At 40.5% G+C, this 24444-nt stretch overlaps 2 protein-coding genes across 5 annotated transcripts in view; both read left to right on the top strand.

The window, feature by feature from the left end:
* The window catches only part of LOC102295575 (F-box only protein 41), a 13268-nt gene extending 5547 nt beyond the window's left edge, over positions 1–7721 (top strand). For all 3 annotated transcript variants that reach the window (XM_042214425.1, XM_042214426.1, XM_042214424.1), the window contains 13 exons: positions 245–317; positions 2137–2367; positions 2491–2555; positions 2638–2793; positions 2879–3057; positions 3195–3418; positions 4172–4287; positions 4829–4981; positions 5054–5149; positions 5338–5456; positions 5621–5782; positions 5870–5985; positions 7064–7721. In XM_042214425.1, coding sequence (XP_042070359.1) covers positions 245–317; positions 2137–2367; positions 2491–2555; positions 2638–2793; positions 2879–3057; positions 3195–3418; positions 4172–4287; positions 4829–4981; positions 5054–5149; positions 5338–5456; positions 5621–5782; positions 5870–5985; positions 7064–7126 — 1753 coding nt within the window. In that variant the 3' untranslated portion in view covers positions 7127–7721. The remainder of the gene's footprint in view (positions 1–244; positions 318–2136; positions 2368–2490; positions 2556–2637; positions 2794–2878; positions 3058–3194; positions 3419–4171; positions 4288–4828; positions 4982–5053; positions 5150–5337; positions 5457–5620; positions 5783–5869; positions 5986–7063) is intronic.
* A 629-nt stretch (positions 7722–8350) lies between these two features.
* LOC102295264 (ceramide-1-phosphate transfer protein) lies at positions 8351–18126 on the top strand. 2 transcript variants are annotated; one of them, XM_005950802.3, is made up of 7 exons: positions 8351–10908; positions 11416–11492; positions 12702–12766; positions 13321–13502; positions 15805–15961; positions 16195–16391; positions 16652–18126. In XM_005950802.3, exons 2-7 carry the CDS (start codon positions 11453–11455, stop codon positions 16878–16880), a joined length of 870 nt encoding a protein of 289 aa, XP_005950864.1. In that variant the 5' UTR covers positions 8351–10908; positions 11416–11452; the 3' UTR covers positions 16881–18126. The 2 variants fall into 2 exon arrangements, with proteins under 2 accessions (XP_005950864.1, XP_042070361.1); XM_042214427.1 differs by lacking the exon at positions 8351–10908 and having other exon boundaries at positions 11036–11492.
* The last annotated feature ends 6318 nt before the right edge of the window (positions 18127–24444 follow it).

Below are 24444 nucleotides of genomic sequence, written 5' to 3'. Positions count from 1 at the left end.
CACACACACACACACACACACACACACACACACACACACACACACACACACACACACACTCTGCTGCGGTTTGCTGGGATGATAAATGTAAGATGACAATGAGGCAGAGCAGCCCGAGGGTGTGTATTTTTGGGAGGTCACTCGGTTTGTTTTGCGTGTTTTTTGTGCCGTCTATCTTATTTAACTTATTTATCATTTGGGTCACTGAATAATGTGTACATTCTGAACTGTGTGTGTTTTTCAGGGAGATGGTGGACATTGAGCATTTTTTGAGGGAGACGGCAGACAAAGAGGCCGAAGCCAAATCCAGGCTGCAGGTGATGCAGGAGATCTTCTGTTGTTGGTTCTTTTGTAATTAAACTCTGGGTGGTTTATTTTGATTTGTTTGACAAGAGTGATGCGTGAGATTAATCCGACCCAGCTCACATAGGGTAACCCGACAGTTTTTATAGTGGGGTTGGCCAAGATGAGGCTGTTATTTACACATGAAACTACGTATTGGAGGGGGGCAAGTATGCAGCATGTGCACTCGTCTATGAAATAATCCTTTGTCATTCAAAACCTGTAAAGTTTTATATTATACTTTATATTTTAACTTAACCTTTTCTTCCCACATAGTTTGGTTAGATTTTTAGATTAGAGTTTGGGTCAAAATCATAGAGTTCATGTACAAGAACGTGTTCAGATTCCAGAGAGAAAATAAAGGACACTGGGGCAGAGTTAATATACAAAAAGCAAGCTTTTGTTGGCAACTTAAGAAAACTCCTGCAAAATGCACAGATGTTAATTCTATTGCGAGTTAAATATGTAAGTATCTGTCATAGGACTCCTTTCAGGCCTTAGTGTCATCCAGGCTGTTTAGTCTGTGGGCCCACAAACACTGTTTTCACTCAAACTAGAACTGTAAACAATTTTAAAACACATCCATTGAAATTGGATCTTAACCCACACTGAGTTAAGAGACCCACAATGAACATGAGGAACACGGGGGTGCACATGCAGCGCAAACAAGAAATTTAACTGACACGGGTGCAGATAACAGTGCACACACACAGTGAAACTAATGCGAGTGGCGTGAACAATCACAAAGGAAGGAAAACTACAAGACATTCACAAAAATACCCAAAATATTCGATTTCAATAACAAACCCAAAAGTGACTCATCAAACTTGCTCTAAGGCAAACCCTGCCTTGTTTGCCTCGTCCTCTTCCCCTACTACAGCTTTCCAGCCAGTCCTGGGTCTGTCCCAGAGCCTCCTCTCAGTTGGACATGCCCAAAACACCTCACCCAGAAGGGTCCCAGGAGGCATCTGAGTCAAAGGCTAACTCAGTGTGGAGGAGTAGCGGCTCTACTCAGAGTACCAACCAAACGGCAGAGACCCTAAACCTCATTCTTTCTGTCACTACCCAGAACCTGTGGCCACATGTGAGGGTGGTAATGTAAAACAACAGCTTTACTTTCATGCTCAGCTCTCTTTTCACCACATCAGACCGGTACAGGGTCTGCATCACCGCAATGCCACACCAGTCTATTCATCAATCTCCTGCTGCTTTCTTCTCTCACCCATTAACGAGACCCCGAGATACTTGAACTCTTCCACTTGGGGTAGCGATCATTTCCAACCTGTCCTCAGACTTTGAGGTCCAATTTCCTGATCCATGCTGGAGCTCATTGCTCAATAAAGCCATCAGAGCCAGACTGTCCAGTAATGTCCTGGTGAAGTCCAAAAGCCACTGAGCACAAGTCTGTCTTATTGCCTTGGGCAAACGCCCACATATTCCTGAATATCCTTGAGAAGAGCTGGTCCAGTGCTTCCTGACTAGGATGAAAACCTCATTGTTCTTCCTGAATTGTAACTAAAGACAGCCTCTCTTCTCAAGGACATTGGCTGCTGGCGATGCTAAGGACTGTAGAGCTGGAATGAGATATTCCACTCAATTCAGTTTTCTTTAGTCATGTCTTGGTGCTTCATAGTGTAAGAGAACCTCTTACAACTTCATGTTAGTTCATGATTGTGGGGTGTGTTAGTAATTCCTATCAAAAGCCTTTGGTATTCAGATGCAGCTTACAGTAAACATACAGAAGTCAGCAAATCTGATAAAATCTTTCTGTTGTGGTGCTTCGCTTGATTACAGATGTTCATTGAGACACTGCTGGAGCGAGCAGATTGCGCAGAGAGACGGCTCCTGATGCTTGGCTCGCACGAACATCGCAACCTCTTCCCAGACAGTGACGGGTACGCATACACCGAGCCCTATTTGCTCACTGAGGTTTACGAACCTACACGGAGCCAAGGGGGACGCAGTCTGGATGGCAGCACTGATGACATCATTGCAAATAAGATGCAGGAAACCATTGGAAACAGGGTGGGAAATACAAACAAACATCTTTGATTAAAGTATTCATGAGAGTATGTATTGTCTATAGAGAGGAGCAGGACCTGGAATTTGTTAGGTCTCACTCAACATTTCCTCATCCTGCTCTTCCAGAGGAGTTATAGCATGTCGAGCTCCTACAGGCTGGGAGAGCAGCTGCATGGACACCATCGCTACAGGTACCTGAACACACCTGACTCTTTCAAAGAGTTTACAGTGTCAGTGAAACGCTCACACCTCCTCTCGGTTTCTGTCATCAAGTGGTCTTGCTGGACGAATGCGAACCTCGTCTCTGGGTTCGGGGGGTTGGAACTGCGAGGCGGCATCAACCCATCTCCATCCGAATCCCTACGCCCAACCCTGGACTCAACGAGAGAGAGGAGAAGGAGGAGAAGATGGGAGGAGGGAGAGGTTCTGGTATGCAGATGTTTGTTTTGTGACTTTTATTTTGAACAGGGCTTAAAATTTTAAAGAGCAAGTCTTTCTTCTGCTGTGATTTCAGGGCTGCAGAAGAGGGATGGGGGAGAACGTGGAAGAAAAGAAACTTTCGTCACCATAGCACCGAGGAGGAAGACGAGGAGGAAGAGGAGGAAGACGAGGAAGAGGAGGAAGATGAGGAACTGTGGACCAGTGCTGAGATGAGGAGACTCATCTTTGCCAGGACACACACACCTGGATCAGGTATATAATTTCTGCCCATCATTCCTGTGGTCTTTCTTTTCCCCTCTGGCTGTTACAGGCTGCTTTAATGCAACACTTCCTGTGGCTGCTTCACAATAAAAGCTTCTGCCTTTCATTACTCTGCTCTCCTGACGCAGATACCCCCTCTTCCGTCCGCTCCACACCCTCCCGTTGCTTTGGTGACAGACAGCTGGTAGCAGACACCCTGCGGCTGAGGGCGGGCCTTTTTTGCATCTTCCCATATTTGGACGTGCGCTCAATGCTGCGTGCAGCCGAGGTGTGCTCTGATTGGCGGTTCGTTGCCAGGCACCCTGCTGTTTGGACACGCCTCCAGCTGGAGAATGCCAGAGTGTCTACAGAGGTATCGAAGTCCTCATCATCTTCAGATAGTTACTAATGTCATCCTCTTATAGCTGTCCCTGATAATCTGCTGGCCATGTAACATTTAACTTGTCCGCCATTTTGGACATGTGACAGTCATGGTGACAGTGTAGGGTGAAGGGAATAACGCCCCACTCACACAGGTTTAGAAACTAGTCAGTGACCCCCTGGCAACCACTGGTTGCTAGGGGAAAATGTGTATTGTGCATGTTTGCAAAATTGCTTTAGTCACTAGCAGAATGCCAAGGTCACCTCCACTTTGCATGAAAGAAACTGAAAACTGCAACACTAACCACTTCATGCTTTCAGTTTGGGTATTTCCATCCAAACTTAAGCTTGGCTGGTTGGTTTTCTTTTTTGACTTCATACTTGGAATTTGTCTTTTTTCCATAATTTTAGCCTTGCGATTACAAGATGGGGCATAGTAGCTTCAACAGAAAGATAAAAGAAAGAGCAGCATCTATACAAAATAAATATGTGTTTGCTTTTTGTCTCAGTTTTAAAATTGTTGCTAATTTAAAACTGTTCACACATAGAAACCTTAATTAGGCAGAATATTCTTTATTCAGTACTACTCCAAAATCAGATTTTTATTCAATAAACAGTTACTGTCTTGTAGTATTAAACTGTGTGGCAGAGTGACAAGATGTTGTCAGGGAAAAAATGCAGGAATTATTAGGTTTATACTTTAAAATGTTTATTTCACATTTAAAATGTTTTTCTTTGTGTGTAGTTCCTGACGACGCTGTCACAGTGGTGCACTCAAACTCAGGCCGTGGTGCTCAGCAACCTGAAGCCTCGAAGTCGTCGAGCCAACGAGACGCGAGAGGATTACCACAGAAACATACGGTAAATTAAACTCACAAAGGTTTGACTTTCTGTACTTCTGAGGGCCATGGTTGTAGCCCAAGCATAGGTTAAGTCTTTAATGTTACTGGCAAGCCAAAATGTCCAGACGATGATGATTTAAACCAAAAATAACCACTGAGTCAATAATAATAATAATGGATTGGATTTATATAGCGCTTTTCAAGCCACCCAAAGCGCTTTACAATGCCACTATTCAAGCCCTCATTCAAACCTAATTATTTACATTTTGAGGATTAATTTTTGTCCCCACAGTGTGACTGTGTGAGTTGTGTCCCTACAAAATCAAAAATCCAAGCCCACAAACACACACCGCTCTCAAGGATTAATGCTGCTACCGAGGAAATGTACAAGCTTTTCTTATCTTTTTGAAATGCATGTTGTCATGGTAACGCAGCTGTTATCTGATTGGTCAGTGCTCAGTGCATTAACAGGTTTCTGAGACGTTACAAGAGAAGAAAGCTGTCCTCTGAGTGGATTGTGGGTACTGTAGTTGGCATACGTCTGTTTGTGTGTCAATCAGAGGGAGTGTGGAGCCCGGGGTGGAGGCCCTGCTGCGGTCAGCAGGGGGCAGCTTGCTCCACCTGTCTATCTCTCAGTGTCCCCAGATCCTCACCGATAGGACCCTGTGGCTGGCCAGCTGCTACAGCAGGAACCTGCAGACGCTCACATACAGGTGAGGCTGTTTTCCTGTCCTCTTCTTCACCTGTCTGTCCGCTTACTCGACTGTCTGTCTGGTCCTCTGCAGGAGTTCATCAGATCCTCTCGGTCAGGAGGTTCTCTGGGCTTTGGGTGCTGGATGCAGGAGCATCACCAGCCTGCAGGTGGCGCCTGCTCATCCCTGGTTAGTACACACACACACAGTCCACTGTGATAGCTCCATACTGAAAAACAACAAAGCTGTTTCCCTTTTTCTAAAAATAAAATAAAATTCCTGTCCTGTCTGCTGTGAATCCAGTCTAGAGTGCAGGAACAAATGAGCAGATTTGAGTCACCTTGACACCAGTCTTTTTCTCTCTTCAATATTTCCAGCCAACAGCCAACTCGTTTTGGTAACCGCTGCTTGCAGACAATTGGCCGTTGCTGGCCACACCTCCGCTCTCTCAGTGTGGGCGGAGCTGGCTGTGGGACTCAGGGGTTGGTTGCTGCTGGTCAGTGAAAAATATGGTTATTGACATTTTTGTTTCTTCTCCTACATGCTTGTACAGATTAAATCCGTAGTAACTGTAAAGTTACAGTTTATTTTGGTGTAAAAATACAATGCATTATACCATTAGCTGTGTGGGGTTTTTTTTGTTGTGTGTTTTGTGTGCAGTACGCAACTGTGCTCAGCTACAGGTGCTGGAGTTGGAGCGTATTACTGACCTCGGCCTGCAGGCGGCGACAGAGCTGTGTAAGGCTGGACTGAAGAAGAACCTGCAGACGTTGATCTTGACACACACGCCCGTGAGTGGTCAGGCCATCCTGCACTTCCACAGTGAGTCTCTGTAACTGAAGGCAACACAGAAATGTGAGATTATTATTAATCAATGATTGCTGATGACTCCTCTGTGTACCTGTGCAGGTGAGTGTGAGAACATCAGGTCAATCATTGTCGAGGTCTCTGCGTCAGATTACTTTGAAGAACCGGACACTGAGGAAGCACAACATCTGTTTGGAGAGATTCTCAGTACACTGAAGGTGAGTTATAAATACTGCTCTTTGATTGGCTGTCAGGAGAAGCAGACAAATATTTATTTCAATGTAAAGTGTGCACTGAGAGAAAATAAGACTGGGCTTATGGGCAGGGGGCTAAATCAGCTGCTCCTCAGCAGGCTCCACAAATATGATCAATCACCCTTGAGGAACTACAAAAAAGCCAAGTATAAGACAAAGAAGGATTATTTTTAACCGTGAATCATGAAAAGCTCATCTAGAATAAAAATGTGGAACAGTAAATTAGCAGAATAGTTCCCCTCAAATGTACTTCACTTATGTTTAACATGAAACATTAAAACATCAAATAAAACACAAATATAAACAAGAGTAGCTCACATTTGCTGCTTGTCCCACAAGTTCCTGACACTGCCCCCTGGTGACTGTACATAGCTACAACATGGGTCTGCAAAGCTCTGGACTTGGGTTTAATGTTTTTCTTGGAATGATGTGCCTGAGACGTGCCAGTCATAAATAAACCCCGCTCTGAATTGCTCAAAGACAAAAACACTTTGGTCACTATCGGCTTCATGAATACTTAATAAATCATCACAAACATCACAAACATCACAAACAACTGACATCACTGACAGTCACTTTACAACTTGCTTTGTTTTTAGAACTGCAGAAGCAGTTCTACAAGTTTTTCAAGCTCTCAAAATACTTCTGGAAGTGTGCTTTCAACAAGCAGAGTGCATCAGTTCACTCTGCACTCGTGTGATTTTCGGACATTTGTGACAAACTGTCTACAGACAGAAACCCTCTGACCAATTCAGGATACATCCGTATAACGGTGCAGGCATACAGATCTGTACAAATGCAATCCCACAACGTCAAACTCAGTGGTCAGAACATGCTTGTACTACTTAACCACAATGTTTTTGTATTTTCCTGTAAATCTGTAAATGGTCATGGTTGGATTTACCAAGGATCTAATTTCCTTTAAATAAACCCAACTCTGGACGACTTAACTGGAGAGGAAGTTTTTTTTAGGTCAGCTTTAAAACTCAGAGAGACTTTAAGCACAGACCACCTTCATGTTGTCATTTTTGTGCCCCTTCAGGTTCTTCAGACGCGTCCTGGTGTGAGTGACGTCCTGCAGGTTAAAGCCGACAGTTTCTCCTGACCTCAGCGCAAACTGCTTTCTTTTATACGTGAGAACGTCTAAATCTGGGTTTTGTGTTTTGTTTTTTTTACCTGAAGCCATTAATCTTTCCCTGAACTAATGTGTGCAATATTTACTACACACTGGCCGAAACTGTTTATGAAACTGTTTTTTGAGGAAATAGGCTACCTGTAGCTTGATTTATTTAAAAAAAAAAGAAAAAGAATAAAAGGTATTTAATGTGTTTTTAGGAATTTAGGCTAAAATAAACCATACTTATCCCTTAATATCTGTGCTAAACCCATGCAAAGCAGTCAAGTCCCATGGCGTCAAATACTGCCACTCTATCTGATGCTGCTGTTGTCCTATTGATAGGTTTCCTTTGGCTTGATTGTCCTGACATATCTAACAGTCCTCTTTTAAAGCTACTTATTTCAAAAATTGTTTAAATCCTTCAAAATCAAATTAAAGCTGAAAAGCTCAACAGAACTAAACACTGTGTTAAAGAAAAAGCAGTAGTTTGGTGTAATACCACTGTATACCCAAAGAGAGTGCAGCGACTCAGTGGAGACTTTTTTAACCAGAAAAATGATTAAAGTTATATAAGAAAAAAAAACCTCTCAAGGAAATGGGGCTGCTAAAAGAAATTAGTTAGCTGTAGGCACGGAAAACTACTTGGTCAAGTTTGTCTGTTGTTTTTTTTAAAGGCAATAAGTAGGGCTGTGCGATATGACCAAAATCTCATATCCCGATATAAAACATCTATCGTCCGATAACGATATAAATCACAAAAAATGTAATATTTTCTGTAAATTCTGTGAATCTCGGGTAGGTGAAGTGTTTCCAGCTGGGCATCTTGTACCTGGAGTTGAGTGTTTTAACCGATGCATGAAACTACACATTTTTAGACATAAGTTGTAAAGGCTGCCGTTTTCTTTCTATTTATTACACGGCGTGCTGCGGGGAAAAGCCTGTTCTAACGTTTGAGTCTAAGGTTTATTTTTTAGCACCTGACGGCTCTTTTTTTGCTTCTCATCCGTCAATACTCTGCATCTTTCACGTGATTACGTTTATTTTGAAAAGCCTCAATAGGATCTTGAGCTTTATTGTGAAAGGTTTATGTGGAAAATAAACAAGCGGACATGCGATGGTTTTACCATCGTTGTTGCTAACAACAACCCATAAAAAGAGACGCTTGTCCGTCCGTAGTGTGGTTATATTAAATATAAGAGAAAGAGAGAACTTTAAGAAATTAATATAGCCACTACAGTGACCATCAAAACCATGAAAAAATATTGCCGTAAACAGTTTATTTTGCGACACCACGAAACAAACGATAGTGTAAAATGAAACGTTTTTATATCGGTATCCGATACATATCGTTATATCGAACAGCCCTAGCAATAAGTATGGCCTTATGTTAAAAAATTATGTTTAAATGGCATGATACGAAAGGGCCCTTCACAAGCGTCGATACATGAAGAACAAACACCAATTTTCATTTTATCTTTGAGATGCCACTGGCTAAGAAACATGGCAGTATTTGGAACTCTGAGAATGAGACTGGGCTAATCGAGGTCATCTTAAAGCTTTTAAAATCTATTAATAATACAAATAGGACAGACTAAGTGGCAATCAGGCTAAAGCAGGCTAACCCCTGCTCACTCCAAAAGACTAAAACTCAAAAAGTACATCTGAGGTTTCATATTTTCTTAAGTTTTAATTTTCCTGCAGGTCTTTTTTTTTATTATGAACAGCTTCTAACATTAAAAATAAGACTTAAAATAATTGTATGAGTCACTCATTGAGTGAAATGGGAAGGCAAGACCTCAAACTAAAATCTTGATCCTTTAACTTTTACTTAAAAGTGTGAATAAGAACTTTTTCTACCATAGTGACCTCTTTTTTTAGCACTCTTTCTCCTCACGAATCTTAGAGCCCTTTAACTTTTATTCATCTCTTCTATTTTTGCAATAACTCAGACCTCAACAAAGTTGAGGCACCTCTAATAAACCTTTATTTACCCTTATCAAACAGAACATCGTTGTTCCGCAAATAAGAGCCATACTTGTTGTATTGAAGTAATCATAACCTTTAGTCTTACCTCAAGTTTTAACAGAACCCTTGTTCATTATTTTTACCTTAAATATAAGCACAAGAACCCACATATGCACAAAGACTTTTTGCACAAGCAAGCAGGGCGCATTGAATTATGCACCAAAGACATCAGTCGAATCAACCTGTCAGTGAGAACTGCAGATGTGTTGATTAAAAAAATGTGTCTTTCAGCAACCCCTAGAAGCTGCAGATGCTACCTGTGTGGTTTCCCCATCAATAAATCACTTCCTCATCAGGTTTGTGTCTCCTCTTGATTAATTATTTTGTAAAACAATCAAGATATGTTCGTCTTCTACAATCAAAGGTTTCTGTTTCTAATGTTGGACTGGAATCTGCTGTCCTTAATTGTGCCCTATGCAATGCTTTGTCACATGTGAAACACTTTGTATTTCCACTTAAAAATAAAAATGTTCCTTGAGTCTCTCAGTTACCTCAAACAGCCTTTGGACTCATTCCTGTCTGATGAACGTGAGATGGAAATCTAAAGGATGTGACGTTTGAACACAAAAATAAAACCTGATGTGGCTGCACACAGGATTTAGGTCCCAGTCGCACAGGCTTAAAGATCAGGGGTTGTGAGGGCAAATTGTTAGCAATCCACCCCTGAGAAGTCGTGGCTCAGTGTTTGTGGACTCAGTCATTTGGGGATTTTTGCTTAGAACCTAACCGATAATTGTTTGCAGAACCCCCTGCCGAATCTTTAAACTGTTTAAACTATAAAAAAATAGGCATTTATTGACAACATTAGCATTTTTTTACCATATCCAAAATTCATGGTTTTCAACAATTCATGCGTGCTCTAGGAATGTAACGCTCGTGAATTCTGGGGGTCTACTGTATTTGCCAAGTGATTCCTGGAGGTTGAGACCTGTTACTAAAGTTACATTTGCTGAGGCTTACAGAATCACTTCCAAAATAGAGAAAAGTTTATATTTCCTGACCTATTGGTGACTGGTTACCAGTAGTTACAGGGGGAGACTGGTTGCAAAGAGGTGTAAAGTGCTGCACCAAAACCCTCATTCTTGTTGGTTTGGTTGCCCAAACAAGTGTGTGGAAAATGCAAACTATGGGCAAACAGCTGTTCTGTATTTTGAGCTCTAGTGAAGTTAGAAAAAGTGAAATGGAAATTGGAAATAGAGGACTCTAAAAGTAAAAGTTATGCCTCTGCATTGTCTCCGATTCTGGTTTGCAAGCTTCCTACAGCTCGGTGAGTTGTTAGCGAGTGTTTCGGAACAAGCTGGCATCTTCCATACAATATTCAGGTGACCATGGCAAACTGCTAGCAACCAAAGCAATCGCAAGATGGTTTTCGCCACCCAGGAGGGGAATACCCATCTTGGAAGGGGGTCACTAACTGGTTACTAGGCCTTTGTAACTGGCAGGTTTAAGTCATGTGACAGCAAAACCTTAATATGTGCTGCCTTTTCAGCTGCTGTACAACACTCATGACATACAGTATAGAGTAGTAATACGTTGTAAGTGGATGTTGTGGGTGATAGCAGCTCGCTGCCTGCAGTTCAATTAACAGCCACAGGGGTCATTCATAGTAACAGCTTTTTGAAGATTAAATGTGGGCCACATTATACCCACCACATTGATTGCTTTGGGCACGAGGAGTGGTGTCGTCACACAACCATATCCATTTGGAACTGCCATACAGCACTGTTGTACCAAGGGCAAAAGCGGTGAGTATAATCGCCATAAAAGACATTGAGAACCACCAGCTTCCTCTGCAGCTTCCAAGATACACAAATATCACCTGGTCAGCGTTGATGTTTTTTTGTTTTTTTTTTTGTTACAAAAAGATCCAATCAGTGTATAAAAAAACTGTCTCTGTGAGGTCTGATCAGTGCAGGTTTCAGTCAGCAAAGCTCTGCGGATGACATGCGGTTAAGATAAAATGGGCTAAGATAAGCTGCTACACAAAGAAGGTCAGGAGCAAAGGTTGTCCCCGTGTGTTTACACCTGTGGGAGTGAGCGACCTTTGATCCCGAGAGAGTGACTAATAGTGAGAGCATGGTATGAAGTAACGGTAGATGATGTGTGCGTGTTTTAATTTGTGTGAGAAAAAAGTGAGGATCCCAGGCAAATCTGTGTGGTTTGGCTGATTGTGTGTGTGTGTGTGTGTGTGTGCGTGTGTGTGTGTGTGCGTGTGCGTGTATGTGTGTTTTGGTCACCATGGTTTTCCTCAGACGGACACCGCTGCTTCGTTACGTGCTGCTGTCGGCCATGTTGGCTCTGCTCCTCTTCATCAGCTCTTTCTGGCTGCGTGAGTTTCCTTCGTCACTGTTGGTTCCAACTCTCAGTTATTTTCTACCATAGACTGTAACAAAGTATATTTGCTCAAGTAGTGTTAAGACACTTAAAGATGATCTATTCTGCTTATTCTGTCATAAATAACTAGATACTGATATATGAAAGACCATACATTTTATATGGTCAAAGTTTCAAATATTGAGTTGAAAGTATATAAATTCAACCTTGGGAAGCAAAAATTCACTCCTAGACTCTGTTTAAGTTTACAAAGCACTGGGTGCTTCCCCTCAACAGGTTTCCAGAAGTTGGCCAATCAGGTGAAGGTGAGTTTTTAGGGAGGCTCGAGATAGTTTGTGTTTGGTTTTGTTGCTTTGTTTTTGTATCATTTGCATTAGCAAGCAAGCTAAGGTTAGTCAGTAAGTGCTTACCTGATATTATTGGTATCAAATAATATCAGGTAAGCTAATGTTTGCTGATATCAGCCAGAATCACTGATCTGATAAACGCCTGCCTGGTTTACTTTTTATGGGGGAAAAAAAATAACCCTCAGTAAATAATCACGTTAGTAAGGCTTCATAAAGTAATTTTAGCATCAATGTTAGCAAGTGACTTAAGGTACCCCCTAACCCCAGCAAGCTAACCTTAACTCGTTATGATAACATGTTCTACAGATAAGCTCATGTTAACTTACAATTATCCGGTAAAGCTGTCTTCCTAGCTTTTTATCAGCCTAAAATACCCTGCTACTTAGAAAAAGTGTGGACAGAGAGAAAACTAGACTTCAGCGGACTTCAGCTGCCCCTCAGCAGGCTTCCAGAATTTGGCCAGTCAAAAGAAAGTGAGCTCATCGTGTAAGTCGGGCTGTATAAAAGCCCAGTATAAATAACAGAGCTACTCTACGAGTCCCAAAATAAATTTAAAAAAAAAGTAAGAATAACGCACATTAGATTTTTAGAGTTTGGAAGCACTACACTAGCTACTTTTATATTTTTATTTTACATTGATAAACATATGATGAACTCTAAAATCAAAACCACATTACCAGAAATCCTAAAGTTAATAATGTTAACTGAACATTTCTTCTTTTTAACCAACTTTATTACCAAATGCAATCATTTAATATATTAACTCTGCAATTATTATGAGTCACAGCTGATGAGGTTTGCATCTTATTTGTCTAACCAGAGTTTTGTTTGGTTGGTTTGTCATCTGTTTGTTTCAGCCCAGGGTGGAGTCCGGGACTGTGGCAGCCCCTGGCAGCCATGTTTGAGTTTTTACCACCAGAAGGTAAGATTAATTCCACTTATATACATGTAAGTTGCACAATAAGTAAAAACCTGTAATGTTCACAAAAAATCTAAACCTTTAAAAAGCTCTTCTGAGTGATCCAATCAAATTTTTCTTAGAGGACTGTTGTTTTGTTTTTCCAGAACACCTGTATGAATACAAATGTCTGTTTTAAGACCTACCTGGTGAAATAAAGCTAACAATGACTTGCTGCACCATCATGCAGTACAAACTGGTACTGCTGGAAAGTACAGCCTGCCATAGGAGAGTTTCGATTAATATCTCTTCAACAAAATGTTTGGACATAAAATTAGTCAATACTTCACCTAAAGTTAGTAGTTTTAGTTCAACTAGAACGGTTTGAATAATATTTAATAATATATATAATGCTATATTTTTTAATTAAATTATTAAAACTGACTAAGGACATGTGAAAGCAAATACAAAGTCTATCATGAAGAGACTAGAAATGAAGAAGAGAAACAAAGAAACTAACATGATCATGATAACAGTAACTATCTTGTTGTTTAGTAAAAAAAGTTTCTCTCTTTTAGCCGGAGCCTCCATGGGCCCCTGAGCAGTGGGCGGAGCCAGATGGAGCCCTGTCCCTCGTAAAGGAGTGCCCCGGCCAGTCATTTCAGGCTTCACATCTGCTGCTGTACCTGAAATCCAGCCTGGCAAACGACAAAGACATCCTGCTGGAGCCATATCTGAAGAGCTGGGACCAGCTGCTGAAGTACACAAACAGCTCGACATTATTATTACTCTTATTCTTTGACTTTGCATGATTCACAGTTGAAAAAAGTGTCCTTTTTGTTTTACTTTAGGCCTTTTAGTACGGAAGCGTAGAGCTGCCACCCAGGCAAAATAAAAATAGAGCTATATCACAATATATAGGGAGTGCAGAATTATTAGGCAAGTTGTATTTTTGAGGAATAATGTTATTATTGAACAACAACCATGTTCTCAATGAACCCAAAAAACTCATTAATATCAAAGCTGAATGTTTTTGGAAGTAGTTTTTAGTTTGTTTTTAGTTTTAGCTATTTTAGGGGGATATCTGTGTGTGCAGGTGACTATTACTGTGCATAATTATTAGGCAACTTAACAAAAAACAAATATATACCCATTTCAATTATTTATTTTTACCAGTGAAACCAATATAACATCTCCACATTCACAAATATACATTTCTGACATTCAAAAACAAAACAAAAACAAATCAGCGACCAATATAGCCACCTTTCTTTGCAAGGACACTCAAAAGCCTGCCATCCATGGATTCTGTCAGTGTTTTGATCTGTTCACCATCAACATTGCGTGCAGCAGCAACCACAGCCTCCCAGACACTGTTCAGAGAGGTGTACTGTTTTCCCTCCTTGTAAATCTCACATTTGATGATGGACCACAGGTTCTCAATGGGGTTCAGATCAGGTGAACAAGGAGGCCATGTCATTAGTTTTTCTTCTTTTATACCCTTTCTTGCCAGCCACGCTGTGGAGTACTTGGACGCGTGTGATGGAGCATTGTCCTGCATGAAAATCATGTTTTTCTTGAAGGATGCAGACTTCTTCCTGTACCACTGCTTGAAGAAGGTGTCTTCCAGAAACTGGCAGTAGGACTGGGAGTTGAGCTTGACTCCATCCTCAACCCGAAAAGGCCCCACAAGCTCATCTTTGATGATACCAGCCCAAACCAGTACTCCACCTCCACCTTGCTGGCGTCTGAGTCGGACTGGAGCTCTCTGCCCTTTACCAATCCAGCCACGGGCCCATCCATCTGGCCCATCAAGACTCACTCTCATTTCATCAGTCCATAAAACCTTAGAAAAATCAGTCTTGAGATATTTCTTGGCCCAGTCTTGACGTTTCAGCTTGTGTGTCTTGTTCAGTGGTGGTCGTCTTTCAGCCTTTCTTACCTTGGCCATGTCTCTGAGTATTGCACACCTTGTGCTTTTGGGCACTCCAGTGATGTTGCAGCTCTGAAATATGGCCAAACTGGTGGCAAGTGGCATCTTGGCAGCTGCACGCTTGACTTTTCTCAGTTCATGGGCAGTTATTTTGCGCCTTGGTTTTTCCACACGCTTCTTGCGACCCTGTTGACTATTTTGAATGAAACGCTTGATTGTTCGATGATCACGCTTCAGAAGCTTTGCAATTTTGAGACTGCTGCATCCCTCTGCAAGATATCTCACTATTTTTGACTTTTCTGAGCCTGTCAAGTCCTTCTTTTGACCCATTTTGCCAAAGGAAAGGACGTTGCCTAATAATTATGCACACCTGATATAGGGTGTTGATGTCATTAGACCACACCCCTTCTCATTACAGAGATGCACATCACCTAATATGCTTAATTGGTAGTGGCTTTTGAGCCTATACAGCTTGGAGTAAGACAACATGCATGAAGAGGATGATGTGGACAAAATGCTCATTTGCCTAATAATTCTGCACTCCCTGTAATGTGAAAAGTTTATTGCGGGTGTGGCTTCAAGGCTCACAAGTGATCATTTAAGGAAATCCCACAGAAAACAAGTGTTTAGAGCAGTTTGAGATTTTGGCTTACGGCAGCTACTTGTGCTGATGTCATGGTTTAAAACTTTGGCCATGCTTCATGTGAGTATACACCATTGGGGACAGTATCTATCTGTCCATCTATCTGATTTTATGCTAATAAATGTAACATTTCTGGGTTTAAAAATCAATCAGACAAAACATGTTAGCTTTAACTCACCACATGTTTCTATGGGTAAGCCCAGTGCGGGCACACCCATTGGGGGGTGCCTTGGACAAGTGTTGGGTTGTCTTACCCACACATCCCCAGAGTTTACCCACAGCTACCCACTGTGGTCTCACAGGGGCATGTTTTCTAGGTATGTGCTCTTGATTGACTAATTTAACATAAAACCAAGGTCCAAAATTAAAAATGACGATGCAGGGAAAAACAAAAAGTTTTAAAAAATACTAAAATCTGTGAAAGCTGATTCTCACAGCACTCGTGTTATCTTGACAGAAGGGTTTCATCAATGTTTTTGCCCTCAGGTTCATGGAGTCGCTTGGGCCGATGGTCAGTTTCTTCTCTCAGAAGGTGCAAGAAAAGGTTGTGCTGATTCGAGAGCTGTCACTCAGACACAGTGCAGAGGCTAATGGGAAACCCGCTGGACTACAAACCCCAGAAGCATTTGGATTAAAAACAGGGGTGAGTTTGAGGATTACTGTGTGAAATTTTCATCTAACACAAACCATGTTCTAGTATACCTGCCAAAAAAGAAATGTGAATTTTCTTGTTTTGTTTTTTTTAACATTTTGGTTTATTGTTGATGTTTTTAAATGGTAACAAAGACATTCCTGAAGAAATGGTGAGGTCAAAGTTCACAAAATCCTGGCATCACACTGTGACACTGTCATTTTTGGTTTTATTTTTCTCTGGAGGCGTATCGTTCTGTTAGATCCATGATGGAGGCGGAGTTGAGAGCGGATATGGTTAACTTCTCGTACCGCACAGACTCAGGCTGCAGGACGCTGCTCCGGCTACACCGTTCCCTCCTCTGGCTGAAGCTAATGTTGGAGGGTTTGGCTGAAGGACCGAATGAAAACGGACAATACAAAACGCCGGGGGAGCTGAGCAGGTAACCCCACCAGTCTGTTTTTAAGTACTCGCCTCTGTCAGTGCGCCCCAGGGTGGCTGTGGCTACATTGTAGCTTGCCATCACCAGTGTGTGAATGTGTGTGTGAATGGGTGGATGACAGGTTGTGTAAAGCGCTTTGGGGTCCTTAGGGACTAGAAAAGCGCTATACAAATACAGGCCATTTACCATTTACTCAGACAGACTCAAACTCTCATGTTTAGAGTAAAAATTGACTAACATACATACTATTATCCGTTCAGGGATGCCTACAAGGTGGCGCTGGCCCCATATCACCCCTGGGTGCTCCGGCAGGCAGCAGAATTTGTCTTCCTCGCCCTTCCCGACAGACAGTACTTTCTGCAGCTGGTGTGTGTGCAGAACCAGCAGGAGGCTACGCCCATCCTGCACATCATCATCGACGCCCTGATGCTGGTGCACACACGAACTCAGCAGCTTCTGGCCGAGCGAGACATGCTGGATCTACCCTGACCAGCCAACTCAGTCTCACGGCAGTTTGTGAGACAGTCACAATATTTAATCTTAATCTTATTTAATCCTATTTTTTCATTACAAGAATTTTCTCATTTTTCTGAGAGAAGAATGTAAAGTGTGAAACTAACTTTGAGGCTACTACTACTACTACCACTACTATAAGGTTTAGCAATTGTAGATCTACTTGGTTAGGTTTGAGCATGATGGATTAGGTTTAAACGAAGATCATGGATTGGCTTAAAACACAACGGACCCATGGATGTGAGCAGTCAAACTAAGAAAAAACTGGAAACATCAGGAGCAAAACAAAACTTTCACCTCACAAATTCAGAGAGGATTCTACAGACTATTCTGACTCTGGACATGTTTAGGATTTTTCAATCTTTGGTCTTGGAACATAAAATTATGTCGATTTTTTCCCCTTTTTTCACACGTGAGGAACAGAGGTTTGTATGAACAAATGAAAAAAGGTTATTCGCTGAGGAGGAGCATGAAGATGGCAATAATTGTAAATGACCTCATTAATATTTTGTAAAGTGTTTTGTAAAGTTATGAGTGACTATTGATTGTTGGAGTGAATGCTTTTATTTTGAAAGTCACAGAGCGACAAGGTGCCGTAAATCAAGTGGCGTAAACCATATGGCAGAAGCGCGAGTTTTAATGCACAGAGAGAAGGTGTGCTCTTTGGTTAATGGACGGGAATAGGAAAAAGAACGGCTATTAAGGTGCAACACTGAGTCGAAAGCAGTTTCTTAGCACCTGGTTGATGAGGGAACAAGGTTTGTAACAAAGTTTGACCTGTAGATATGTATTTTGTTGTTTTACGGAGCATATAGCTGCTGACCGCTACTAAGCATAAAGGCTAAGTTTTCACCCACTAGAGGGCGCTAACGTACCTCGTCATGTTTAGGCAGCGATGCAACGATTTCCCTGTTATATGCAATAATTTACAAGTTTTAGTGTTATTTGTTATGTAAGGTAAGGAGAATTAATTTGTGATTAATGAATAAGTCAAAAGGTTAAAGGTAACACACTGTTTGATTTACTAATAGTCTTTTATTCTGTTGTAGCTCTTACGGTGTGTTCACATACACGGCTGTTTAATAAAAGGATTGTGAACCATTTTCAACCGGGGATGCTACAATAATATCAAAAGAAAGAACTCAGGATTTCAAAGTTTCATTAGAGTTATTGTTGACAATAATTTACACAAATGTAATAAAGCTTTCTATGACTGGTAAAAGGTTCGTGTTCCAGGGTCAAGGCTTTTTAACAGACTGAAGAAGCTGCAATGGTTTATGTTTAACATTCATTCAAAAGGTCACAAAAAACTGCAGACAACTATGGGCCTGAAGTTTGTTTTGTTTGGAGAATTTTGTTAGTGCTCTAACTGAAATACTTTTATTTATTACAAGCATTAACAGAAAGCTATTTGAAAGCCAGCGTTTTTCCCCTTGTTTGATTATCAATACTTAACTGCTTTTCATTGCTACCACTAAGATGATGGCAAGATGGCATTTCACTATAAAATATACAAGTTATACAGAATGGACAAGATACAGAACACGATGCAGGTTTCACCTCAGTGAGCATGGACACTGGAGAGAGGACAGCCCCAACTGGGGCCAGAGCCAGGATGGACAGCACTGTGAGCAGCAGCAGCAATGGTCGCAAACAGCCTGAAAAGGAGGGCAGGACCCCAGGGCAGGCTTCAGGCCGTGGTTTACCCAAGACACCAGAACAGGAAAGTGTGTATTAGGTTTATTAGGGTTTCCTTATTCATACTTACAGCTATTTGGGTAATTTGTGGTCTATCCGAGGATTATTGGTAAACAGGGCTATTGGGGATCGGACATGAGCAGACAGGATGATGCTTGATGGCTTTTAATAGTGTTGATCTGCCATGGGGCAGATCAAAGGAGGGACTGTTGGAATTAAATAATTTGCAGTGCCTCAATAATGCTATGCTTTTTGTTAATAAAGTTATATAGTGTAGTATTGAGTGGACAGAGCCCTGAAAAATAAAGGCATTAGACCATGTGTCCTTGGGGAGTAGAAAGCTGCAGACTCTCGCTCACGCTTGCTTTGGAAAATGCAGATAAGTGGGGACCATCTCTAGTGGAAAGTTACTGAGACACTGTTGTTTAGACTAGAATGAGAGAGTAAAACAGAGAGTAATAGGCTCTGTTTTGTTGTTTTTTTGCTCAAAAAAGAATGACTTCATATAGGGAAAAATATATATCACATATGCAGGACACCTTAAATTAGTTTTTTAATTAAGCAGCAAGGAAGAACAAAGTCGGGGCTGAATCAAGACACGCGGAATAAACCCCAATTCAACCAGACCCAGAACGGATCCGGAATTAAAACAGGATGTAGTCCTGTTATAATTCCAGTTCAAAATCAGGACTACTTGGGACTTAACCAAGACAGAACCAGAATCAAAACTAGATGATAGTAGCACTAAAAATCATCATAGACCTGCACTACACTTATTTTTTAATTCTACCAAAGTACAATATTTAGATTGAGAAAAGTTTATATAATTATTTATCCTTGTTGTGCAAACAAGCCTGCATAACTTAATAAATATAGAATTTGAAAAATAACAAACCTAAAAAGAAACACTAGGTACGAGATACATGAGGACCTATGATACGGTGATACTTTTGGTAAACAACCATTTGACTAACATGTGTGTCTCACCTGCTCTTGTTCATCTCTGTTCTGTCCTCATTCTCCATCTCCCCCTCTGTTCCTCTCTCTCCTCGCTCCCCTCGCTCAGTTGCTTAGTGCCTGAGCTCGGATCATACCAATATTAGGGGGGATTTACGCACAGTCGTAAATTCCCACAGTGTGCACTATGTGCTTCGAATATTGTGTGTAGTTTTTGTTTTATACAGTTGTCAGCCAGGCATCTAACTATGAAAAAATTACACTCCAAAAGACCCCGGGCTTCTGACAAAACAACCCGGGCTTAAGCCCAGTAAGCCACCCCCCGCTCCGCCACTGATTAGCAAGCTGCAGCATCTTGTATAAAAATATTTCTGTATCAGTAATGTTTTTTTTTTGTCTTTAATAACTGATGGAACTCGAATATTTGTTTACGCTCACACTGAAAAAAAAGGGATTGGCCAGCTCTTGGATTTATCGTAAGTCCTTGCGTGTATTTAACACAATTGCCTCATGGTTTAAAGTTAAGTGTAACTATATAGTGTAGAAAACTACATAATATGCAGAGCGGGAAGATTAAATTGTTCATATCATGTTCGAGTGAAGTAAGTCAATAGATATAGCAATGTTAAATCTCGCGACACTGCACGGGATTTCAGTCTTGCACGCTTTGGATCGTGGTTTCGAGGAAGGCATCCATCTCAGTCAAGTCGAAGCAGCTGCCTCTACGTTTTTTTGGTATACCGAAAAAAGTAAATTGGGTGGTTGTTACATTAAAAAAGTCTAACTTGTAATTTGAACACAAAATTTCATGTTTCTATTGAACGTAATTAAATCATGAAGGATCTGTACGAAATTCAACAACTTAATTTGTTCTTGTTGAGATGACATGATACAATCTAGTAAGAGTGGTTAGTTGCTGGACTCAGTGAAATTAACATAAGATGACAGAGATTTCAAACTGCAGGAAAATCACTAGAGTTATAAGAGGCAGATCACTAACACACACACACGTGTATGCTATTGCTATTTATTGTGGTTTAACCTGTCAAGGACAAAAACGTACAGAGAATTCTGCATTAAGCCTTGATATTGTAGCTTTCCTACACTCAAAAAAATGAAACGTTGACTTTAATTTAAATTATTTTGTCAACAGGTTCCATGAAATTGCGTATGTTATTTTAAAGCAAAAATCTTTAGTTCATCTAATTTAAAAAAACTACTTAAGATTAACAAGACATATTTAAGACTAACTAAATCAAGTTATGTTGTATGAACATAGATGATATATTTACAGGTTAGATAGTTTAGATTAGTTACTTCAACACATTTCTTATTTGTGGCAGTAAAATGTTAAATTTAAGTTAGATTAATTCAAATATTATATTTTCAGCCACCTTGTGCTTTACTAATTAGTTTTACATAAATCTATTTTGTCAACAGGTTCCACACAAATGAATTAAGTACATCTAACTTATCTTTTTTAAATTCCTTTATTGCCAACACATTCAGTGAGCATTTGTGTAAATCCAGTCCGAAAAAAAACACAACAGCTCATTAGGCTTAGTAACTAACAGTATGTAGACAGAAGCAAGATCAAGACTTTAAATTAAATGTCTGTATCTGCCAGAAATAGAAGAAAAAACATTGAAGATCACATAACATATTGATAAGATGACACTTGAGTTATGCACATGTGATGCTAGTAAGGTCTGTGAGTGTTTTTTTCTTTTAGTGTCTAAAATGGATAGCAAAGTTGCTATTTGCAATGATTGCTTAGGGTCAGTCCAGTAATACAACTTTAACAATGCAAAGGCAAGTGCCCACTTTTAATTACAATTAAAAAATGTATGTAATAATTTTAATAAAAATATAGTCCATTGATATTAGCAATTAAACAAAATTATATCAACATCCCAAATAAAACTTTAATAAAACATGCCAACATGTCTAACAATAAAACAGCTTTCAGTTTTTTGCAACAGCACAGCAGTAACCATTTAACACTTGCCACTGTCAACATTTCTTTTACCAGTGTATCGGCAAAGAACTTGAGTTGCAAACATTTTGACATGGAAACAACTGTTCGTTTTTAAAAGTCCGCAAAATATACATTAATCCTGCATTCCTAAATTACTCTTATTCTTAGTATGTATTGCAATTACCTTTACAATGCACACAATGTAGCCCAAACACAATATGAACATACTTCCACCTCATAACAATATGCCTTGAACGTTAATATACACACCACCCTTCAACATTTCTGGTGCAGTATCATCCCTCAATTAAATCTCGATACTTTTGATTATCTCTTACTGCCAGTTCCCAGATCAGGATCAACATTGCAAGTGACCAATCAGAATGTTGTGACGTCATACTTTTTCGACTTTGGAAAAAAACGCAGTAAAACAAAAAACTGTACTTAAGCTGCGAGAAACCGCCTCTGTCCGCCGATCAATGGACCCTGACCCTAACCCTTTAAGCAGAACTGATATTGTCCTTGCAACATTGGAATTTCATAAATGCACGAATGGCTTGGCGCGCCAAAGAATAACGTCACAAGAATGTGATTGGTCGCTTGCAATGTTGATCCTGGAACAACATTTACTATGGCTGTCCTAATTCAGGGTCTGCAGCCTTAAAGTACGCAGCCTTAACGGTCCACAAGGGCCGCGTACTCAAAGACCGCTAAGGCCGGAAGTGAGAGGCTTGTGAAATGGGACGGTCTAGCCTCCGTCGCGCTGCCCAGGTTGCCTAGCAACCATGACACTAACAGCTGGAAACGTTTCATACAGCTTTGTTTGACAGAAATGAAGGAGAAAATCTTTTGTTCATTTGTTTGTTTGTTTCTACATGAGCTTTGATTTGATAAGTATCTGAGGCTGAGACCACAGGACTGTGAAATCATGATTATTGGGCTTCACTTCTGTACTGAACAGTCATTTAAGATTAGCTAGTAAATAACAATTAGCTAGCCGCATTTCGAGCAGCCCTTGAATTGGGACAGCCTTCGTTGTGTCGCTGTGACGTAATTGGCCTTAAAATGCGGCCTTTAAGGCTGCAGACCCTGAATTGGGATACAGCCTATGTTGTTCCAGGAACAACACCAACACGACAATATCAGATCATCCCAAGAGGCACAGTCAAACACTCATGCGCTGTCCATGGTACTGAAATGATCACAGTTTCGCAGGAGTGTAATAACAGCACTTTGATTTGGACCCATATAAATAAAACAGAACTGAACTAAATACTTTTTTCACATGTTTTTAAAGCTAACATAACATAACATAAATTAATTGATCCGACTGATGTCCATACAGGGGCTCATTATTTTCAGGACAGTCCGTGATGTCATCCCTCTGCTCTGCTCTCTCTGTTCTGCAGCCATTTCTCTTTGTGATTGTCATGCTGGCTCCATGTTTGTTCTTCATCTTTGAGTAGATGATGCTTTTTCCACGCAGCAATAACTGTGACCATAGCAAGCACCCTTTTTTGACGTTTAATATCTGTGTAATTAGCAGTGAACTGCAAGTTGCAGATGTTAGAAAATCAGTTTGCGCCCTTGATTTAAACAGTGTTGGGGTTCATTATTTTTTTCAAAGTAATGTATTACACTCTACACATTACTTTTCTTAAAAGTAATGCAACACATTATTATTAATTACTCACTGGAGAGTGTAATTTGTTACAATACTCATTACGTTACATTCTCATTACTCTATAATTAAAAAATATAAACCTGTAGGCTATAGTCCCACATACCAACACTGTCCTAATGAGGACACATATTTTTCCCTGAGTCTACATGTGAATGCCAACAACACAAAGTAACTTTTAAAGTGTTACACCAGATTTTTAAGTTCCGCCCAACATAAATATTCTCCAGCATATATTTTGCACCTTTAGAAAGGAACTTGAAATGCATATGCAAGAAGGTCACTCGCAAAAATCTCTACACATAGTCCTCTCTCTGCGCGCTCTTGGTAAATACAGAGAGTGTTATTATTATGCCAAAACCCAGTTTGTGCTGATGCAGCCCATTATCAGAGATGGAGGTTTGGGCAGAAAAATGAAAAGATGAGATGAAAATGACTGACATTCTTCTACCACGGCCTTGTGGCAAATCTCAGATCAGTGCCACTCAGAAGCATATTGAATTCAGAATCTGCATCCTGGAGGACTCTCAGATTGATATGCTCTCCGACAAGGTTAACAGCTTGTTATTTAATCACAGAAACATTAAAAGAATTAATCTATGTTAAAAAGTCTGAAGATTTCATACTCTCCCAATCTGAACTCCAACTGATTCCTCCCTCAGGAATATTCTGATATTTTACAGTGACGGTGTCTGCTGTAAAATAAGAAGGCATAGGATACATTATCACTGATATGCAAATGACACCCAACTTTATCTGTCTATGAAGCCAGATAATATACACCAGTAAGTTAAACTGCAGGAATGTCTTAAAGACATTTAGACCTGGATGGCCGCTAATTTAACTTAAATTCAGATAGAACTGAGGTTATTGTACTCGACCCTGAAAATCTTAGAAATATGGTATCTAACCATGATGAACTCATGATGAACTCTTCCCTTCCAGTGACTAAGTATCCAGTGCAGTACCTGAAGTGTCCTCATGGTCTACAGGAAGCTGAGTTCCTGGACTTGCTGAGGTCCACATTTTTTCATGTGTGACTTTTATTACTATTAATGAAGGCTACTCGCCACCGAGCTAACATTGTTAGCTGGCGTTAGCTAAGGTTAGTTCATAGACTGCAGACTGTTTGGCCGTTTCTAAATACAGGGAGTGCAGAATTATTAGGCAAATGAGTATTTTGTCCACATCATCCTCTTCATGCATGTTGTCTTACTCCAAGCTGT

The sequence above is a fragment of the Haplochromis burtoni genome, unplaced genomic scaffold (genome assembly GCF_018398535.1).
Source record: "Haplochromis burtoni strain Fernald_Lab_line unplaced genomic scaffold, NCSU_Asbu1 Contig_561, whole genome shotgun sequence".
NCBI lineage: Eukaryota > Metazoa > Chordata > Actinopteri > Cichliformes > Cichlidae > Haplochromis > Haplochromis burtoni.
The sequence above is the reverse complement of the archived record's forward strand: the minus strand, read 5'-3'. Positions and strand labels throughout refer to the sequence as shown.